We start from the raw sequence: 22,037 nt of genomic DNA on the forward strand, positions 1-22,037 counted from the left end.
ACTTCACCCCTGAACAAGTGCAGAATCCTGAAGAATTAGTAAAGTATTTGGAAGAAGTATGTTGTCACCCTGGTAGCTCCAGAGAGACACAAATCATTGCAACATGCTGGGGACTGGCCCATGCCTATCGAGCCGTGGTCAACGCTAATCAGTACCCTCAAAAGAAAGAGAAGGTCTCTGGATCTGATGACAAAACAACAAGCACTGTGGCTACTCAAACCCCCACTACAGGCCCTGCGGCTACTCCAACCCCCACTACAGGCCTTGCAGCTACTCAAACCCCTGCCCCAGGCACTGTGGCTACTCCAGCCACAGCCATGAGCACTGCGGCTACTCAAACCCCAGTGACAGACACTGCGGCTAAACCAGAGAACCAACCTGCGCCGGTATCAGTTGCCCCTATACAGAAGAAAAAATACACGAGGAAATCAGTTCGTTTAGTAAGGGATGAAGATGAACCAGGGCCATCACGAGAACCAGAGGAGGAAGAACCCATAAATGAGATGGTGACCACCCGATCCCTATCCCTGAGTGAGCTGCGAGATATGCGAAAAGATTTTGGTCGTCATCCAGGCGAGCACATCATCACCTGGCTGCTCCGATGCTGGGATAACGGGGCCAGTAGCCTGGATTTAGAGGGTAGGGAAGCCAAGCAGCTGGGATCCCTTTCCAGGGAAGGGGGCATTGACAAAGCAATTGGAAAAGGGGCAAAACCGCTCAGCCTCTGGAGGCGACTTCTGTCAAGCGTGAAGGAAAGGTATCCCTTCAAGGAGGATGTTTTATACCGCCCAAGCAAATGGACCACCGTAGAGAAAGGTATCCAGTACCTGAGGGAATTAGGCGTGCTGGAGGTGATTTACAGTGACCTGAATGATGAGCGGTTAACCAAAGACCCAGATGAAGTCAGGTGCACACAATCCATGTGGCGGAAGGTGGTACGGAGCGCACCAGCATCGTATTCCAACTCGTTGGCAATACTAGCCTGGAAAGACGACGAGGCACCAACGGTGGATGAAGTGGCTAGACAACTCCGGGACTACGAAGAAAAGCTCTCTTCCTCCCTACGGGCCTGTGTCTCGGCTGTGGAAAAACTATCTGAAAAAATATGCCAAGAGTTCCAACAACTCAGAGAGGATCTGTCCTACTCCCCACCTGCACGGACCAGTGTCTCAGCCATTAGGAGTCAACGTCCCTATGCTCAAGAGAGAGGATATAGAGGATACACACCACGGGGCACCCTGTGGTTTTACCTGCGTGATTATGGAGAGGACATGAGAAAGTGGGATGGAAAACCCACCTCAACCTTAGAGGCACGGGTGCGTGAATTGCAAGGAAAAACTATTAGAAAAGGCGGTTCTCCCAGGAAAATTGCAGCTCCAGTTTCCAGTGAGCAGTTCCCGAGACAGAGTAAGAGGGCTAATTTTACTTCCGACCTTGATCAGGGAACTTTTGATTCACATTTACAGGAAGTGAACAACGAATACTGTGACCAGTGTTAGAGGGGCCCTGCCTCCAGCCAGGTGGAGGAAAGGGACAACCGGGTTTACTGGACTGTGTGGATTCGATGGCCTGGAACGTCAGACCCACAGGAGTATAAGGCTCTAGTGGACACTGGTGCACAGTGCACGCTAATGCCATCAAACTATAGAGGGGCAGAACCCATTTGTATTTCTGGAGTGACAGGGGGATCCCAACAGCTCACTGTACTGGAAGCTGAAGTGAGCCTAACTGGGAATGAGTGGCAAAAGCACCCCATTGTGACTGGCCCAGACGCTCCGTGCATCCTTGGCATAGACTACCTCAGGAGAGGGTATTTCAAGGACCCAAAAGGGTACCGGTGGGCTTTTGGTATAGCTGCTTTGGAGACAGAGGAAATTAAACAGTTGTCCACCTTGCCCGGTCTCTCAGAGGACCCTTCGATTGTAGGGTTGCTGAAGGTTGAGGAACAACAGGTGCCGATTGCTACCACAACTGTGCACAGGCGGCAATATCGCACCAACCGAGACTCCCTGATTCCCATCCATAACCTGATTCGTCGACTGGAGAGCCAGGGAGTGATCAGCAAGACTCGCTCACCCTTTAACAGTCCCATATGGCCAGTGCGAAAGTCTAATGGGGAGTGGAGACTAACAGTGGACTATCGTGGCCTGAACGAAGTTACACCGCCGCTGAGTGCTGCCGTGCCAGACATGCTAGAACTTCAATATGAACTGGAGTCAAAGGCAGCTAAGTGGTATGCCACAATTGATATTGCTAATGCATTTTTCTCCATCCCTTTGGCAGCAGAGTGCAGACCCCAGTTTGCTTTTACCTGGAGGGGTGTTCAGTACACCTGGAACCGACTGCCCCAGGGGTGGAAGCACAGCCCCACCATTTGCCATGGACTGATCCAGATAGCACTGGAACAGGGTGAAGCTCCAGAACATCTGCAGTACATTGATGACATCATTGTGTGGGGCAATACAGCAGAAGAAGTTTTTGAGAAGGGAAAGAAAATAGTTCAAATCCTTCTGAAGGCTGGTTTTGCCATAAAACAGAGTAAGGTCAAGGGGCCTGCACAGGAGATCCAGTTTTTAGGAATAAAATGGCAAGATGGACGTCGTCAGATCCCAATGGATGTGATCAACAAAATAACAGCTATGTCCCCACCAACTAGCAAAAAGGAAACACAAGCTTTCTTAGGCGTTGTGGGGTTTTGGAGAATGCATATTCCAAATTACAGCCAGATCGTAAGCCCTCTCTATCAAGTGACCCGGAAGAAGAACGAATTCAAATGGGGCCCTGAGCAACAACAAGCCTTTGAACAAATTAAACGTGAGATAGTTCATGCAGTAGCCCTTGGGCCAGTCCGGGCAGGGCAGGATATTAAAAATGTGCTCTACACCGCAGCCGGGGAGAATGGCCCTACCTGGAGCCTCTGGCAGAAAGCACCAGGGGAGACTCGAGGTCGACCCCTAGGGTTTTGGAGTCGGGGATACAGAGGATCCGAAGCCCGCTACACTCCAACTGAGAAAGAGATACTGGCAGCATATGAAGGGGTTCGAGCTGCTTCAGAAGTGGTTGGTACTGAAGCACAGCTCCTGCTGGCACCCCGACTGCCGGTGTTGGGCTGGATGTTCAAAGGGAGGGTCCCCTCTACACATCATGCAACTGATGCTACATGGAGTAAGTGGGTTGCATTGATCACACAACGGGCTCGAATAGGAAACCCCAGTCGCCCAGGAATCCTGGAAGTGATCATGGACTGGCCAGAAGGAAAAAACATTAGAATATCACCAGAGGAGGAGGTGACACGTGCTGAAGAGGCCCCACTGTATAATAAATTGCCAGAAAATGAAAAGCAATATGCCCTGTTCACTGATGGGTCCTGTCGTCTCGTGGGAAAGCATCGGAGGTGGAAAGCTGCTGTATGGAGTCCTATACGACAAGTCGCAGAAACTGCTGAAGGAGAAGGGGAGTCGAGTCAGTTTGCAGAGGTGAAAGCCATCCAGCTGGCTTTAGATATTGCTGAAAGAGAAAAGTGGCCAGTCCTTTATCTCTATACTGACTCATGGATGGTGGCAAATGCCCTGTGGGGGTGGCTGCAGCAATGGAAGCAGAGCAACTGGCAGCGCAGAGGCAAACCAATCTGGGCTGCCGCATTGTGGCAAGATATTGCTGCCCGGATAGAGAACCTGGTTGTAAAAGTTCGTCACGTAGATGCTCATGTACCTAAGAGTCGGGCCACTGAAGAACATCAAAACAACCAGCAAGTAGATCAGGCTGCTAAGATTGAAGTGGCTCAGGTGGATTTGGACTGGCAACATAAGGGTGAATTATTTATAGCTCGGTGGGCCCATGATGCCTCAGGCCATCAAGGAAGGGATGCAACGTATAAATGGGCTCGTGATCGAGGGGTGGACTTAACTATGGACAGTATTGCACAGGTTATTCATGAGTGTGAAACATGCGCTGCAATCAAGCAAGCCAAGCAGTTCAAGCCCCTTGGGTATAGTGAACGATGGCTAAAATATAAATATGGGGAGGCCTGGCAGATTGATTACATCACGCTCCCACAGACCCGCCAGGGCAAGCGCTATGTGCTCACCATGGTGGAAGCAACCACTGGATGGCTGGAAACATATCCCGTGCCCCATGCCACCGCCCGGAACACCATCCTGGGCCTTGAAAAGCAAGTCCTGTGGCGACATGGCACCCCAGAAAGAATTGAGTCAGACAACGGGACTCATTTCCGAAACAACCTCATAGACACCTGGGCCAAAGAGCACGGCATTGAGTGGGTATATCACATCCCTTACCATGCACCAGCCTCCGGGAAAATTGAGCGATACAATGGATTGTTAAAGACTACCCTGAGAGCAATGGGTGGTGGGACGTTTAAACATTGGGATACGCATTTAGCAAAAGCCACCTGGTTAGTCAACACCAGGGGATCTGCCAATCGAGCTGGCCCTGCCCAATCAAAACTTTTACGTACTGTAGAAGGAGATAAAGTTCCTGTAGTGCACATGAAAAATATGCTGGGGAAGACAGTCTGGGTTACTTCCCCCTCTGGCAAAGGCAAACCCATTCGTGGGATTGCTTTTGCTCAAGGACCTGGGTGCACTTGGTGGGTGATGCGAAAGGATGGGGAAGCCCAATGTGTACCTCAAGGGAATTTGATTTTGGGTGAAAATAGCCAATGAACTGAATTGTATAATATTAATTGCTTTATAATACTGTATGTTATCTCTTAACTATATGTTATCTCTTAACTGCATGTTAATATAATAATATAGTAGGTTAATATTAAGTATATAATACTATATATTATGATTGCTATATGCCGCATCAATGGTATTGCAGTAAGAATTGCCCAGCCTAAGGAAAATGAACTTTGATGAAACCATGTTGGAATGAGAACTGACTTCAGCATGCAACAGTCCAACACTGCACACCACCTCTCCTGCTCTGAAAGACTGTGATGACAGATGGAACCCAAAGTCATGGGCTAAATGAACTCAATGGACATTTTAGAGGGATGGGCCATAGACGAAGGGAATGATATCTGTGTGTATATCAAGATAGGGAAAGGGGTGGTGATTAATTGGAACACATTGGAAAGGGGAGGGCCTGTGCATGACGTAGATGGTATAGAATAAGGGGTGGATACTGTCCTGGTTTCGGCTGGGATAGAGTTAATTTTCTTCCTAACAGCAGGCATAGTGCTGTGTTTTGGATTTAGTAGGAGAAGAATGTTGATAACACACTGATGTTTGTAGTTGTTGCTGAGTACTGCTTATGCTAGTCAAGGACTTTTTCAGCTTCCCATGCTCTGCCAGGCGCACAAGAAACTGGGAGGGGGCACAGCCAGAATAGTTGATCCAAACTGACCAAAGGGCTATTCCATACCATATGACGTCATGCTCAGTATATAAACTGGGGGGGGTTGGCCGGGGAACAGCGATTGCTGCTCGGGAACTGTCTGGGTATCGGTCGGCGGGTGGTGAGCAATTGCATTGTGCATCACTTGCTTCGTGTATCATTATTATTATTATCATTATTATACTGTTACTATTAGCATTACTATTTTACTTTATTTCAATTATTAAACTGTTCTTATCTCAGCCGGCTGGGGCTAAACCACGACACACAATTTTTATGTAAGTCGGGGCTGGGTTGTGTCACTGAGGGAACAGCAGTGCCTGGCAGAGCTCAGCCTTGGGCCTGGCAGAAACAGCGGCGAGGTCAGGGGGCCGGCGACGAGGTGTCGTGGTTTAACCCCAGCCGGCAGCTGAGCACCAGGCAGCCGCTCGCTCACTCCCCCTGCCCCGGCGGGATGGGGGAGAGAATCGGAGGAGTAAGAGTGAGAAACACTCCTGGGATGAGATAAGAACAGTTGAATAATTGAAATAAAGTAAAATAGTACTAGTAACAATAACAATATAATAATAGCAGTAATAATAATATACAAAGCAAGTGATGCACAATGCAATTGCTCACCACCCGCCGACCGATGCCCAGCCAGTTCCCGAGCAGCGATCGCTGCTCCCCGGCCAACCCCCCCCAGTTTCTATACTGAGCATGACGCCATATGGTATGGAATAGCCCTTTGGGCAGTTTGGATCAACTGTCCTGGCTGTGCCCCCTCCCAGCTTCTCGTGCACCTGGCAGAGCATGGGAAGCTGCAAAGTCCTTGCCTAGCATAAGCAGTACTGAGCAACAACTAAACCATGAGTGTGTTATCAACATTCTTCTCATCCTAAATCCAAAACACAGCGCTGTGCCAGCTACTAGGAAGAAAATTAACTCTATCCCAGCCAAAACCAGGACACAAGGTCAGGAGGCCAGCGGGGGGTTTGCACAACCCTGGTGCGAGGAAATTCAGCGGAGCTGCTCTCATTTTACCCCCAAAAGAGACAGCCTAACTGCCAGTGCAGCAGCTGATGGGAGGAGGCTCGTCTCCCTCCCGGGAGCACGTCGCACGCCTCACCCCAGCGCCGAGGGCTGAGCCCAAGCCAGGTCTGGACCTGGACACGTCACCAGCTCCCCTCCGCTGCCCGGCCCCAGAGGTGCCACAGCAGAATTGCGAGCGCCAGTGCCCAGGACCCCTCGCTGCCCAACCCTCCCCATGGGGTTCATGGTGACCGTCCCCAGACCCAGCACCCAGCTGGGCGGTAGCGGGGAGCGCTCTGCGAGTGATTCTTGCCCCTGCGATCACACAAAATATACCTGCCAGTATTTAAGTGAAAGCTATAACAGGCTTTGAGACCTCTTACTTTATTGTCTAACAATACATAAACACTTGTACTGTGTTACGTTGGAGATTACATAGAATAAAGAGTCAGGATGCTCTGTGCATCTCTCCTGCAGTGTGCTGGCTTCAGCAGGAGCGGGATAGGATAGACCATGGGATATCAGAGGGATCTCATCTAGGATTTTGCAAGCCCTTTAATACAGTATGTGGGGAGACCCGGTTAGAAACGCCTAAGGGCCACCTCGTGCAGAGGGAAAGCAGCGTTTCCCCAGGCTGGGGTCCCAGCTGTGAGCAGGGGGAAGAGGCAGCGCTGTCCCTGCAGCCTCCCCAGCTGCTGCATCCCACTCCGGACTTCATCACATCAGCCCCGGAATAAAAGCAAAGGAAGGGTCTGAAGTAGGGTCACGTCAAACCGTACCGGCACACTGGAAATGAAGTCCAGCAGAAGCGCTCTGGTATTCAGAGGCATAAATGGAAATTAATGGGAATAGAGCAGCCACAACTCTTGCTTATAATTTATTCATGTGCTTGGTAATGCTAGCCACTATTAATACATAGTGGTTTACAGGGGGTGAAAAAAATAAATAATCAACCCCCCAAAGGCTGACTGTAGCTTGTTTTAGCTCAGGAGCAGCCAGGAGAGCTGGGATCTGAGCGTCGGGGTGTCACCAAAATTCCTCCAGCTGACAGAGAACCTCCCGTACATAACGCAGCACTGGAAATGATCTGTCATTTAACTAACCAACCAGGCAGGGGACAACAAAACATTGGCAGCTTACTCATTTTCCACGCTGTTCTGTACAGTATCTGTCCTTGCTCTGTTTGCTGCTGTCTCCCGGAGTCTTAATTTGGAGCAGTTTATTACAGCTCTCTGCTTTCCGCTCGGCGGGACGCTGGCCGGCGCGGAGGCAGCGCTCAGCCCCCGACGCAGCCGTGCCCGCAGAGCTCTGGGCTCAATCCTGCACGGGGCCGCAGCCGCTCGCCCTCGCGCGCAGGTCCCGCTGCCTGCGGCCACGCGCCGTGCGCGTGGGGGCTTCGTGGCTCGGGGCTGCGGGTTCACAAATGCAGACCAGCGATAGTCAGCTGGAAAGCTCGTGGTGAAATCTTTGCCATTTATTCTCAAAGCAGAAGTGATACGCTTTCGGTGATGCCCGTGACTAACATTTTCCTCCCCATCTGTTTTGTCACAGCCACTCCCAAGGGCCCCAGAAAGCCGGCAGGTGGGACAGGTGAGACCTTCTAGCGCGCGTATCGTTTAAGCACGGCGTGGGGTTTGCTTCCCGTAGGAGTTTGAACCGCGGGCCGCGCGTGTGCGGCTGGGTGCTGCTGCCTTAGCAGAGGCTTTGGGACGCCTTCACTTGCCCGTAAGAAAGCTGGTCCCCGCGTGCATACGTGCACTCCTCCCATATGGCTGAAGTAAATGCAATATTGATACTTCTGGCTGTGCTGAAGGCGAGCGGCAGTGGAGCATTTACGGCCAAGGCTGAATTTTGCACACTTTGCAGTATCCTAATGGAAAAGACACAAATCACCGCTCAGCTACACGAGGGCTTTTGTTTCTGGCTCTGTGGCACCTGCTAGCTTTCCTTCCAGGAGGGAGCCCAGAGGGTATTTTCCTTCATTTTTTTTACTCCAAGATACCCCCAACCTCCACAGCAAGACCCAGCCTGGTGACATTTCCCCCTCAGGGAAAGATGACTCCAACTCGTTGTGCCCGTCAGATCTGCTGGCTGGTTGGCTCCACAGCATCTGCCTCAAATGAGGAAGCTCCCTTAAATTCACCCAAGTTTCATTGCCAGCAGCTCCTCTGGCTCAGTTCTGGCCAAACATACCTACTTAAATATAGCGTGGTCACAAGAGCCGAGGGTTGCTCAACCCCACAAGAAGAGCCTGAAATAAACTGCAGCGGGGGAGCGCTCGGAAGCGAAGCCGCTCGCCCCTGCATGAGGATCTTGGCACAAATTTACGGAAAGCCGACCGTCCAGCTCCTTGGCCACCGTGGTCTTTGCTAGGGACAAGAAAAGCGAAGTGCCAGAAGCACGCGCAGGGCTTCAGCGCTTGGATCGCAGCCCGAACAAGAGGCCGTTTGATCCAATAAACTCTCCCCGGGAAATGGATGCTTGCCGAGGCTTCGTCTTAGCAAGTTGATTCTTCCTTGGGGAGTGCTTTTTGGATGCATGATGGCACCGAGGGGCTCCCGCAGTGGGTTCCTGTGCCCTGGCCCCTCTCCCGTGCACGCGCTGCAGCCCAGGGTCACTCACGGGTGGCCGTGCAGGGAGCAGAGCGGGTCCCAGCCACAGGCTCCGTCCCTGCAGCACCTTCTCATCGGCACGCGTCTTGGGCGATGCCACAGGACACCGGCGGGTCCGCCCCCGAAACGCTTGATTTTGGGGTTGGTCGGGTTGGGGGTGGGCAGCAGCCACAGCTGGGATGGGGAGAGTTAAACAAGGGCCAGGCTGATCTGAAGGCTCTGCAATACGGTTGCGATGGAGCAGCGGAGCGGCTGGACGCCCTTTTCAGCTTCACGCTGATGCGGGCACTGGTGGCCTCCGGCAACGGTGCGACGTTGCTCGCGCAGCACCCGCAGAGCTGCCGCGCAGGGCGCGCGTGCCGAAAGCCTCGCACCGTCCCCGCAGACGGTGGGGGTTTTAACAAGCCCTTCTCTTCTGCAACAGGCTTTGATTTGTCTGATTACTTTGACACCCCTCTGGAGACTACCACCAAACCAGCCAAGCCGACTCCAAAGCCCTTCCCCAGGCCAGGGAAGCCAGGTACTGCGGAGCTCCCCGTGCCCCGGGGAGGGTGTACGCGTGCTCGCCTCCGGGGCTCCGGACGGGGGAAAACGCTCCCCGAGGTCGCCGGGAGGCTGAGGTTGGGTGCTGACAGATGAGCGCCGGCAAGTTTTGGTGACCACCAACAGGTGACGTTAAAAGGCGACCACCTCCTCCTCCTCTGCTGTCAGAGCGGAGCATTTCGCCATCCCCCCTCGCTGCCCATGCACCCCTGCTCGAGCCATATCGGGGGCTTCACCGAGCAGCATTTATAAAAGTTTTTAACCAGGACGGAGCTGTTAGCTGTTGTTAGGTGGGAGATTTCACTGACGAAGTAGCACATCCTTAAGTGTCCTTCGGCGGTGCCTGGTCCGCTCCTGCGTGCCGCGGGCAGCCGACGGGGGCGGCGCGGGGCTGCCCTCCCAGGGGCAGAGCTCCCGTGAGCGGGCGGTAGCGCGCATCTCGCCGGCAGCGTGTTTGGGGGGATTTTCCTGGCAGCCCTGCTTGTCCCTTTCTGGAATTCAAGCCGCGCTGACACGTGCCCTGGCGCAGGGGATCCCCACGAAGGTGCCCACCACCCACGCCGAGGGCTCGGGCATCCCCGGGGCAGCGATGGGCGGGGGGTGCCCCTGGTGTCAGGGGCAGCTGAAGCTGTGGAGGGACCACAGCACTGAGCTGCCCCAGCGCAGCCCCGGTCTCCCCTCCCAGCGCTTGCCCAAACGCACCTTTGAGAGGGTAATGTCATTTTGGTCTCTTTTTTCCCCCTCTCCCTTCAGACAACAGCTTTTGGGATGTCATCCGCACCACCACGACCAAGCAGCCAAAACCTACGAGGGCCCCCCCCAAGCATAACCCAGGTGAGCGTGCGCTCCCCTGGCCCCCGTGGCTTCACCCCGGCTCTGCTGCCGGCGCAGGCGGAGGCTTCGGGATGTGCCGTGATGACGGCGCTGCCCGTCGCCCCGCTATTTCCAGCCTCTAGCCTGTTTGTTCACATGAGGCACCTAGAAAAAAAATAACACGCAGCAGCCAGGGTATCTTGGCGTTACCCTGCACTTCCCTGGGGTGTCTCGGTGGCTCCTGGACCATTTTGCATTCCTCTGCCTTGTTTTAAGGCTGTGGGCTTGCTGTGCTGCCTGGCACAGCCCAGCTGTGCCGGGCTCCACCGGCACACCCGTCCCACCGCTTTGCTGCCTGCTCAGATAGAGTTTTGGCAAAAGGCACTCCCAGGCTTTTGAAAAAAAAAAAAAAAAAAAAAAAAAATCAAATTTGGAACGGAACAAACTAAGGTGTGAGCTGGCAGGCCGGCTGAGGAGCTCAGGTTGGCTCCGTGCCATGGTTTTAGCCGCCGCTCAGCGAAGGCAATAGCTGCCCTGTCAGAGCCAGGATGCCCAGGGTGCTGGGCGGTTCACGCAGTTAAATAACGCCGAGAAATCAAGTTACGGCCGCTCCAGCCCGCGCACCGGCACGGCGCAGCCGCCTCCCTCCCCTCCGCTGGCTGGGCCCTTGGGAGCGCCCGTTTGGATCTGACCTTTTCTACCTGGCTTGATTTATCCGATTGCCTGGCGCCGGCTGTTTCTGCAGGAAGAACGTGACATCTCTCACCGCAGCGGTGCGGGGGCACGGAACGGGATGGGCTTGGAAGATCTGCCACAACGCTGCCTGGCGAAACCGGGAGGTGCTTGTGTCAGGGGCTTCGTCCCTTTCACGGGCACTCTTCCCTGGCAAAGCTGAGCGTTTCCTTCATGAATTAATTAATTGCAGAGTTCCCCAGCCTGCGGCCAGCGCTGCTCACCCCCGTGTTGTTTTCTAGCAAAGAATCCTATGGATTTGGACTTGTCTGATGCCCTCGATGAGAACGATGGGAAGGATGCCAAGAGGCCAGACGTAAAGCCAGGCGAAGGTACGTTGCCTTCCCCTCTCCGTCCTGCTTGCCACCAGCCGCGCCGTCCCCCAGGATCTGTGGGCGATGCTCCCCGGCCGCCCCCGGGAACAGGCTCCGGCTGCCGGACGCCGTCCCCTCCAGGCCAGGAAGGAGCCCCCGCCTCGGCGGTCCTCGGCAGAGAGGGGCTCTGCCTAACGACCTGTTGCCTGTCTGCAGGTTTCTTTCCCAGGGTCTCTCCTGACCCATTAAATGGCGGTGATTGTGTTAAGTTCCCCCTCATCCCTGTACCTGACAGCTATTTAACCGAGGGCATGTGCTGTTGGGGTTCGCAGGCCTTGCCAAGACGTAAATCTAAAGCAGGCTTAAGTCCTGGCGTAACATACGCTATGGGCTGGGAGAGTTTTTTTTTCCCATCTCTAAAATACTTCGGTGAATGAATCATTTGTCTACGAGGATTGTTCCCTTGAGCACTTGAGCTAGAAAACAGACTTTGCACGGCTAGTTTATTGATGTCGAGATGGCCGTATACCCTGCTCGCACGTGTAATTAATAGTCAGATATTTTATTAGATTGTATTAACTAGGTGACTTGTCTGCACTTTGATATTCCGGGCTTGTTGAGGTTTCAGACTCCTGCAGGAAAGGTTGAGGCGTTGAACCGCTGGAACGCGGCACCGGTCACAAACCAGCACACGCGTTCCCCTGGCATTGCTGCACCCTGGCCTGCCTGGGACCTCTCCAGGTTCTGGCATAGTCAGGGTTTGGGGTTTTTTTTTTTCTTTTTACACTCATTAGTAAGCCCATAAATCTGTTTTTTTTGTGGTAAGCTGGTGAATAAGGCAGTCTCTTCCAGGCTGTTAAGGCAAAGGTAACCCTTCCCAAGGTGCAGCATCAGAGGAGAAGCCTCGTGCTGGCTCGGCGTTGGGTCTCTTCTCCCATCACGCGCCTTGCTGCGCCCCGAGGCTCCCTCTGCGACCGGAGCCGAGGGCTTCCACAGCTCCACCCATTCAGCTGCTGATTCCCAGACAGCGTTTCTCTGCATCTGTCCTGCTCAGATTAAACATTCCCACTCCAACCGTGTCCGAGAGAACTTTTTCACCTGTACCGAGCCGTGCCCGTGCTCAGTCCGTCCGCTGGGGCTGCTCTGTCCCTCGGGAAGGAGGCGAGTCGGCTCCCTGCCTGCAGGACCCTGGGCCAGGCTGGCGCTGCCGGGGCTCGCCGGAAGCAGCGTGGCCACTGCACGCACAAACTGCTTCTTCCTCCCTCCTCCTCTGCCAGCTGCTGCTGAGCAGCCAAAATGTGTCATGAACTTGTAAATATGTCAGTCATTTTGTTTAAAAAGAAAAAAAAAAAAGTAGTATTTAAGCCTTGATTCAGGGGTATTTCTTTCAAGCTAGACTTAAAGTCAATTATTACCTCTTTTATGAGCTTAAAATAATTTGGGGTTAAATGTTTTGTTAATGTTTGGTAATTGCAAGAGAAGCAGAACTGCTTATTAACAGGTCCCCATTCTCACTGGGAATGGAGTAGCCGGCTGACTGGGAGCCACTGGTTTAGGTGGGCGTGCAAACCCCTGCTCTGGGTCCTGCTGCACAGAAAGCCCCGCACGGCTCTTCAAAACAGAGAGTTTCAGAGAAAATACTCAAATGAATAGAGCAGCCTCTGCCTGCCCGGCAGAGAAACAGGAGCAGGGGTTTGCAGGAGGCCAGTCCCACCCTGGGTGCGTGATGTTCGCAGGTGACCCCCGCCCAGAATCCCCCAAAAGTCCTGTTCCCACGCCCTGCCCATCCAAAGGCACTCGGTTTGGGGCATCCCTCTCATCCCAAGCAAGCCACACGCTCTTTCTCCTTCCTGTTATGTTGTTTTCTAGGCAGCTCTGGCTGCATTCTGCCTCCCAAGAAGGCGGCTTTGGTGTTCTGCTGGGTGAATTTGGCTTTTGCAGGTTGAGAGGGCGAGCTCCCCTGCTGCCACGGAGCACGCGTGCAGCCCGTGCCAGCTCTCCCCCAGGGAAGCCCGTGGCCGCTACCTCCCGGCGGGGCCGCATCTCCCTTCGGGTGCCAACCACCGTTTGTTCTCGTTATCTTTAAAGCATTTTCAGACGACGACCTGGCCAGCATCGTGGATGGCGGCTACAGCCCAGACGAGAACAAAGGTAAGCGGTGACCTACGCACGTTCGTTTGCTTTAGCAGCCGCGTCCGGGGCAATAGCCACCGCATCAGCCGACCTCCGAGGAACTGCCTCGTGCGGAGCGCCGCTCGCCTTCTCGATGGGGGTGCGCGTGCAGGGGGAGGGGGTGTCTCGGGGGAACGCACGGTTCTTGGCCTCCGCCGTCAGGCCTTGTGCCACCGGTTGGAGCTGCTGATTTCTGGTCCCGCGGGGGCTCCGCAGCTCTCGCTGCCACCAGGGCAGGTGGGACCCGCATCTCCCCTGCCACTTGGAGAGCAGGCGCCCGCCCCTGCGCCGGGAGGGGGCACAAGCCTTTGTTCGCCCTCCGCCACGTGGCCACCGATGGTGGAAACGAGGAGGAAAACCAGCAACAATCGGTTCAGCCTGCACATCTGCGAGGATCCGCAGCATTAAATATTAAAAGCAGTCGAGTAAAGAGATGAACACCACAAGCCCAATCAACATTTAACGAATCCCTGCGCCAAGGACGAACCACATCAGAGGCATTAATACAATGCTGACCTGCTTCCATAAATTCAGGAGGCAAGTGACTCGGGAAGGACTGCGGCTTCCAGCAGGAGCGGCTTCTCCTCCCAGCCCAGTTTCTCCAGGGAAGGTGATGCTAAAATAGACTTCAAGCCACACGAAGATTCCCTGACATTGGGGAGCTTAGCCAGTCACCTCCCCGTGACGGCACAAGTACGCTGCGTGACTCTCTGACGACGTTTCATTTACCCGCTCGTTACAGCGAGCGCGGCGTGGGGCGGAGGCGAGGTTGACTGTTGTGCAGGTGGAGGTGTCCCCGCGGAGGCTCTCCCCAACGCCCCCCCCCAAGCACGCATGGTGGCAGAGGGGAGCAGCTTCAGACCCCTCCGAGAAGCAACGAGGAGCCGCCCCGGGCAGCCGGGCGGAGGCGTGGGGCGGCGGAGACGCTGCACCCCGCGGGGCATACGCTCGCCCCCCGGCCCAGGGGCATCCCCGGGGCTGCGCTGCCGCCCCTCCCTGCACCCCCGCTCCCTCCCGGGCTGCCCAGCATGGCAGCGGGGGAGCAGAGGGGCGCGGGGCCACCGGCGGGCTCGCGTCTCTTGCAGGGCCCGAGGCAGCACTGACTGGCTACAGGCGCTGGGGCTGCGGGGCCGGCAGCGGGATAGCGGGATGGGATGGGGTGGGGTGGGATGGGTGGTGCGTGTGCCCCAGCCGCACAGCACCCCGCGCTCTCTGCGCCCACAGGCAAACTGGCGGAGACGGGGACGATCGCCGGCGTCGCCAGCGCCCTGGCCATGGCGCTCATCGGGGCCGTCTCCAGCTACATCTCCTACCAGCAGAAGAAGTTCTGCTTCAGCATCCAGCGTAAGTCCCCCCGACCGCCTCAGGGGCGCAGAGGACGCGCTCCCCTCTTCGCTCCCTGAACCCGGCTGCGATTTTCCAGCCCAGAGACAGGAGCGGGTGTCAGGCACCCGGTGACCCAGAGCTGGCAGAGCAAAGCCCTTCCCTCCCCGCCAGCCCCAACCACGGGTTACTGAGCCCCCCGCCCCGTCCAGCGTTGCGCAGGCGGGAACCCCCCAGCAGCGACAGCCCCAGGACCCGCTGCCGTCCTGGAGCACGCAGCCCCTCGCACGCACCCGCTGGCAGTCACAGCCAAAGACCAAAACGCAGGCACCGAGCAGGGTAAATGCAGAAAAAAACCACCACGCCGCAAAAGAAACCAACCAAAAAAATCTCAGCAAGAGGTAAAAACTCACCAGGCAGCAGCGAGGGAAGCACAGCAGGCATCTGCAACCGTGGCTGCGGGGCCATGAGCAGCCACAGCCATGGGGGATCCAGCCCAGCCCAGCCCAGCCCAGCCCAGCCTGCCCTCCCGCAGGTGTGCAGCAATCACTGCAGTTAAGTGCAAGTTAAGCAGCAAAGCTTCCTATGCCCAGAAAGCGCGCCTTTTGCACGAGCTGCCCCATAAAGTTGCTCGGTGTAAGCATTGCAGGAGGCGTCCCGACATTGCAGGAGGCGTCCCGACATTGCAGGCGGCGTCCCGACAGCCTCGCCCCACGGCACCAGCCTGGCCACGGCGGGCTCCCGTGGCCTGTTACGGGGCGGTTGCAAACAGCTGGAAATAGCTCTTTTTAAATTAATCAAATGAAATCTCCTGCGAGTTTCCTTTGCTCTGGGGGAAAGGTGTTCGGGGTTGGAAATTTCTGCTGGAATTGTGCTATTTTCCCAGTTGTGCCTGAAACAAACAGGAGCATTTTGGTAAATTAGATCAGCAGGAAAAGTCAAATGAATGTGATGGAATGAAACACCCTTGTATATTCCCCCCACTTAAATGATATTTTGGCAAGAATAAATAATTAAAAAAAAAAGAGTAAAGGCTTTGATGAGGGGGAAGCTGAGAGACACAAAGCCCCAGAAAGGCGGCAGGAAATTAAAGTTAATTATAAAGGAGGATTAATTTAAACCATCAGACATGGCATGCTGGGCTAATGTCAGGCCTTAGATGCATTGCAATGCATGACAGAAATCTAAGAGCCGTCAGCCACTGCAAAAGTGGCTTTTTATTGAAAAACATAAATTGCATTTGGTGTTATCCCAGCAAAACACATGTCTTGGGGGAGGCAGTGGTGGTGTGTAATGGCCACTTGCTTGAAGCACGGAGGAGCAGGCTCCGCTTTTTTCCTTGCCCAGCCGACCTTCTGCGGTGGCGAGGCTGCGGCTCCATTTCTCGCGTTTGAGCCTCTTCTGACGAGCATCGGCTGATTCCTCTCGAGGACGTGTGCAGCGCTGCCTAATATTCTTTAGCCCACTTTGTTTTCTTACACCGCGGCTCCCGCTCGCTGGCCGTGCCCTGGGCTGTGGCTCAGCCTCTCCGCGTCCCTCCGCCCCGAGCCGCTCGCTGCACCCCGTCTGCAGAGTCTGTGCTGGCTTGGGGTTTTATGGGGCTTTTTTAGCCAGTTGCAGGAACTTTTCTTCTCTCACATATCTTGGAGGCTGCGGCTGCCCCATCGCTGCGGGAGGGCCCCCATCGTGCTGCTTTGCCGCGGCTCCGGCACCGTTCCCTGCCTTCCTCCTTCCCCGTGAGGTATGAATGAGCCCCAATAAAATCTGGTGGTGAGGCAGAGCAGGTCCCCGCCACACTTCGCACCGCATTTAGATGCATACAAAGTTTAGAGGCCTAAAAATTGTGTGTTGCATGGCCGCAGCGTGGATTTGCCTCAGCCTTCCTTTGCAAACCGGCACGGCCCCCTCCCCTTCCCTGGTCCCTCCGTGACGGGCCGTGGCGGTCAGCACAGCTCTCCCGTCTCTGCCTCTCTCCGAAGAGGTCCTTTAGCGGAGCTGTAGAGGATGACTGAGGTCCGTGGCACGCCCCAGACAGTCTTCATCTTCTGCAGCTCGGAGCTGGACCACAGCGAGCGGTGCCACCCGCTGCCCCCTCTCTTGCCGCACCTCGCAGCCACCCGCCCGCCCGGCAGCGCCCAGCCTTGCCCCTTGGCCTGGGCTGCACTTGTTGCGAACGCTGGAAACTCCTTTGCATTTAAATAAGGAGCTTATTTGGGATTTGACACCCCACTGGGATCCTGCTTCATCGTCACGGCCCTGCTCTAAACTGCTTCTTGCAGCTCTGCATAACTTAGCTTTTAATGAGAACGATACCATCTAGCTACGCTTAGACGCAGCCCCGCTGCACAGCAGTCCCGTCCGGAAGACGTACCTACTCCATGCACTGCTCCTGAGCGCCTTAGCACAGTAATTAGCCTTGCTGCCTCGCCTGATAAAGATGAAGCAAGAGACTCGGAAAAAAGCGCTGCTGCTAGAAGCTGTGCCTTCTAGGCACGCCTCTGCGGTCACTTTAAAATCCAGCAACGCTTTCTCAGCGCTGTTTATGGTTTACCGATGATTCTATACTGCCCTTAATGCAGAGGAGGTTGCAAAAAGGCAGTTTAGCTTTTACAGCAGATAGGCCCATTGCCGGAGTTTTTAAGATGTCAAAGCAATGCATTTTTACTTTCTACCCTCCCATCTCACTGTCTTTATTGTTACTTCTCAGAGGGACTTAACGCGGAATATGTGAAAGGAGAAAACATGGAAGCTGTCGTAAGCGAGGAACCCCAAGGTGAGAACCTTGCATTCCTTACCCTGTCTGCGTCTGGCCACAAAAGCGGCTTTACTGAGGGAATTTCTTAAAGTCCCTCGTGCTGTACCGAGCTGCCGTGTCTCTTTGATGAAGACACCGCGTAGGTGATGCTGCAGCTTTTTGTCAAACACCCGCCACAGTGTTTTTCCCCCTTTATTGCACACAAAGGAAAGCCATGGTAAGAGACCAAGGAGCTTGTGTTGCAAATGGTGGCAGTTAATATTTAGCTTTCATGTTTTCAGCCATTGAAAGTGTCTTATACAAGAAAAGCACGATCCTTCTTTCAGTGACAGATAATCAAGGCTGCTGCAAAGGCTTTTCCAATGTCACATACAACCAGCCAGTACTGGGCACCCACTGCTTGCGCTCTGGTTCCATCGTGTGCTATTGTACTCATGGTTTTTTTTTTTTTTTTTTTTCCTTTCTCCATAGTTAAATACTCAGTACTGGAAACACAGTCAGCAGAACCACCAAAACAAGACAGTGCGAAGATGTAAAGCGTGACCCAGGGCTAGAAAAGAATCAGTCAGCAGCAAACGGCGATCTTATGTGCTTGTAATTTAGCTTTTTATTTAATTTGACTCCAAAGCTATTTAATGTGTACTTTGGCTTGAACTGGCTTCTTATTGCTCCAGGCTTTAGGGTTAGAGTGGTAGTATGTGTTTATTTTTTGTAAAGAGGTATATGTTTACATCAAAGTAATGTTGTAGGTTTGATGTCCAGTTGTACGCAAACCAACAGAAGGTGCTTCAGTAGTGGTCAATTTTCAATTAAGGGACAAGGTCTTTTTCAAGAGCAGAAGAGCTTACAGGTACGAGGACAGTGAAGTGCCTGTAAACAGCAATCCAAAGCAAAGCATGGAAAGCCCCTCTCAAGCACCTCCAGCCAGCTTCTACCATCAGCTATGGGCATGTCACTTCCACCGGTGGTGATGAAAACTGCACATTTCCTGAGGGTAGATTGCGGTCCTTAGCGTAGCTACACCTAAAAATAAAGTGCCTATGGGTAGGTCCTCAGGTGGGCCCTTGGGCTGAGGCAGGTGGCTCCCTGCTCCGAAGCCAGGAGTTGATGCTTCACCACCACGTAGCGCTGGGCTTCTAACCGCATAAAGGGACCCGATTTTCACACCAACTCATAAATACAGGTAATAGCAGTGGGTGCAGTGTTCGCTTTTAGCAAATACCATTTGAATGCTTGGCTGTGCTAGGGATCAGAACGGAGCTGAAGCTGCCAAGCGACACAGTTTGTCTGCGTGACATGAGATACCGACATTGTCACTGAAATGACAACTCTGTGTTTGGATGCTTCAAGGGCAAGTTCAGATCTCAGTCACACTAGAACAAATTACAGATTTAACCCAGAAGAAAATAAAGTAGGTGTCCGTTAAGACCTGTAACACGCACTGCCACAAGGGAAGGCAAGCTTAGCGAGACGCAGTCCCCCCACCTTCTCCTCCAGTCATTAACGCAACTACTGAGAGCGCTCCCTGGCACCCGAGGCAGAAAGAGGATGTAAAGCTTTGTCCTTTGTGTCACCAACTAACCTTTAAAAAAGGCAGAATCTCCTGAGAGGACGGGTCCTCCATCACCGTCCTGCATGGGGTTCCTGCAGCGTCCTGGGAAGCACCACCACGGCAGCACCCCGATCCCACGCGGGTGCTCACGCAACCCTCTTCAGTGTTGTGGCTCTGGTGTCAAGACCTGACCTTCACTATGTTGCAAGAATTTGTGTTTATATTTCTAATCCCTCCCCAACCCTTTTTTATCGCTGCTAAAACGTGGATACCACCACTTTCTGATACACTTACCAAGTCAATGATTGCTGAAAAAGCATGCTCTCAAGTGAAGGAAAATTCCCTTTATGTGACGGAAGAGGTACTCACTATTTACATATAATCCCGAAATGTGTGCATTTTGTACTGTTTTGCAAATCCCGTATTTTGTGAATGCTTATTTAAAAAAAGCCTTTTCAGTTTGATGTACGAATTCACAGCTTTCAGGTAGACACGACTTCCAGAAGGCCTTGCCAGGAGGTGAATGAGCCTAGGAGCGTTGCTGCCTAACAGCTCCATTGGAAAGGAAATTGCCTAGTAACGTGGTTAAGTATTTTGCAATAGCTGCACAATTCTTTATGATCTTTTTAACACTTGCGTTTTTAAAGCCTTACACTAGCTCTAGCAGAACAGCTACAATGTTTTATAAGGGAGACGAGTTCTAGGGATATATGGTGCCTCACGCGAGAACACTTAGGCTACAATACTGCTACTAACTACTGCTGCTTTGGTTTATGAATGTGTTTGGATTAGAAAACAAAAATATTTAATTATTGGCTGCTCAGAGAGTGGAAGCAGAGGAAGTAGAGGTGGGATGCACTCTGTGTTAACTTACTCCCAGAGGCGGCTTTTCATGGACGAAGCGTGGTCTGCAGGATTCGGATCACGTGCAGCACCTCAGATGCCGACGAAGCCACGCAGCGGAGTTTGTGTATCTCCATTCCCAAACACCATCGCTGTTTTTCTTTCTTAGCCAAACACATTTGAAAGCTGTAGCATGAAAAGTGTTTTTAGAAAGTTATTGTAGATGAAGAGTTACAAGTCGGCACTGGTGATAACTACGAGCCATCTTCCTAGCTTATATCAAGTGATCGTAATTGCATTTCTCCTCTCACCGATAACCGTGTTTTCTGTAGATGCGGATCATCGGTTTTATTGCATTTCTGTACCGTGCCCTCCCTGCTTGTCTAGCGGACAGGGCAATGGAGTGTCCAGCATTGCTTAAACACCTACCCTTCCTTTGGGAAACTCTGACACTAGAAGATAGGAGAAACGTGTCTAATTCACAAATACTGCAGTTTAAAAAAAAAAAAAAGCTGTTTCAGTGAAAAAAACCCACCCATTTTTGAGAACTCAGAAGTTGCTCCTTTTCCCAAGGCCTTTTCTATGACTTTAGTGAATACTTACTCCTTAGTGTAATTTCTAGGTATGTGGAAAACCATAAAAGTACAGTGAAATGGAGCACTTTTTCAAAAATTTACAGTATCAGAATTCAAGATCTCTTTCTCTAGGATTTCAAATAGGAAAATATTGACAAATACCGCAGTAAAGAAATTAAACTTGGTCTTCTCTTCAAAACTGGACAAAAGGCAAAGTCTTAATGTACTAAGTGTCAGTAAAGGCTTGAATTGCTTTTTATTGCAGTCTGTCTCCTTCTCCATCTGAACTGCCTGACCAGTCTCTGAGAAATAGGGAGTTTATACATCATCTGTCATTATTTTAGGCATTCTAGCAACTGAGAGGATTCCTCTGTATTGTCTTAGTAGTGATCCAAGTTCTGAAGCAACTCACCCAGCACTGACCTAACTTCTTTCCTTTAATTAGTATCTATTCTCTTTAAATCTGGATATGGAATTTTTAAAAAATCCTGCACTTTAGGTTCTGTATACATGGTATGAACTTTCTCATCCTTTATTAAAAAAGGCCATAAAACACTGGAAAACTAGGATTTTTTTTTTTCCCATGAGTCCAAAAACTATATATACAGCTGCCCTGAGAGTTTACATACTACCTGTGCTGTGAGTTCTTACCACACCTCACTTCTTCAGCTTAACTAAAGCTATTTTTATTAAAAATTATTCAGAAAAGGTTTCTCAATTACAGAGAAAGCAGAGAATTGAAAGACTTTAACTAGCTCTTTTCCTGGTGTTTATTCTATCAATTACTTGCATTTTCCTTTGGCAGTACTGTAGTAGTTTCTTCATTTGAGATTTGGCAATACTGTAGTAGTTTCTTTGTTTTAGATTCTTCAGTTGAGAATACTCTGACATGAATTTCAGATATTTTGGCACTATAAACAGTAATTTTCATGCAACCCCACTAATGAACCCTTACAAGTGCTATATTGTCATTCTGAACTAATAATTTGTTGTGATAAAAGTGGAATTAGTCCGTAATACCATTTCAAATTCTGAAAAAGTAAGAGGAGCCGACAGGCTAAGGCTTTAAAAATCTGCTTCTGCAAGAAAGGAGGTTCAGGAACAAATGAAGTTCAGAAACAGCGGTATCGTGAAATTAAAGAATCCTTTCTTTTGAGTGAAGTCCTTACTTAAAAGCAAGGCATATTGTTTGCTAATGCAGAAGCGATCTATACCAAATGAAGGTTGAATGTTACGCTGTAAGAAAATAAGATCCACTTTGCTAATGTGCATGTAAGGATTGTGGGGGTAAAAATCAGAATTTGACTACCATTGGAAAACACCAAATAAAGCAAGTTGACTAACCAGACGTTTTAACTTGATTTTTTGTGGGTTTTTTCATGCTGGAAGTAAACTGCAAATGGTGGGCTATATCCTTATTGGACATCA

The 22,037-nt window shown here is 52.2% G+C and overlaps 2 protein-coding genes across 2 annotated transcripts in view; one reads left to right on the plus strand and one right to left on the minus strand.

Moving 5' to 3' along the window:
• MTMR1 (myotubularin related protein 1) overlaps positions 1-22,037 on the minus strand; it is an 80,090-nt gene that overhangs the window by 19,012 nt on the left and 39,041 nt on the right. The gene's annotated exons all lie outside the window — the stretch shown is intronic.
• CD99L2 (CD99 molecule like 2) lies at positions 7,884-18,193 on the plus strand. Its single transcript, XM_075720769.1, is given in 10 exon segments — positions 7,884-7,965; positions 9,412-9,507; positions 10,284-10,364; positions 11,318-11,407; positions 13,478-13,547; positions 13,912-13,932; positions 14,325-14,329; positions 14,786-14,905; positions 17,592-17,657; positions 18,111-18,193. Coding segments are annotated over 10 exon segments (714 nt in total).

This window comes from Pelecanus crispus, chromosome 13 (assembly GCF_030463565.1).
Source record: "Pelecanus crispus isolate bPelCri1 chromosome 13, bPelCri1.pri, whole genome shotgun sequence".
Classification (NCBI taxonomy): domain Eukaryota; kingdom Metazoa; phylum Chordata; class Aves; order Pelecaniformes; family Pelecanidae; genus Pelecanus; species Pelecanus crispus.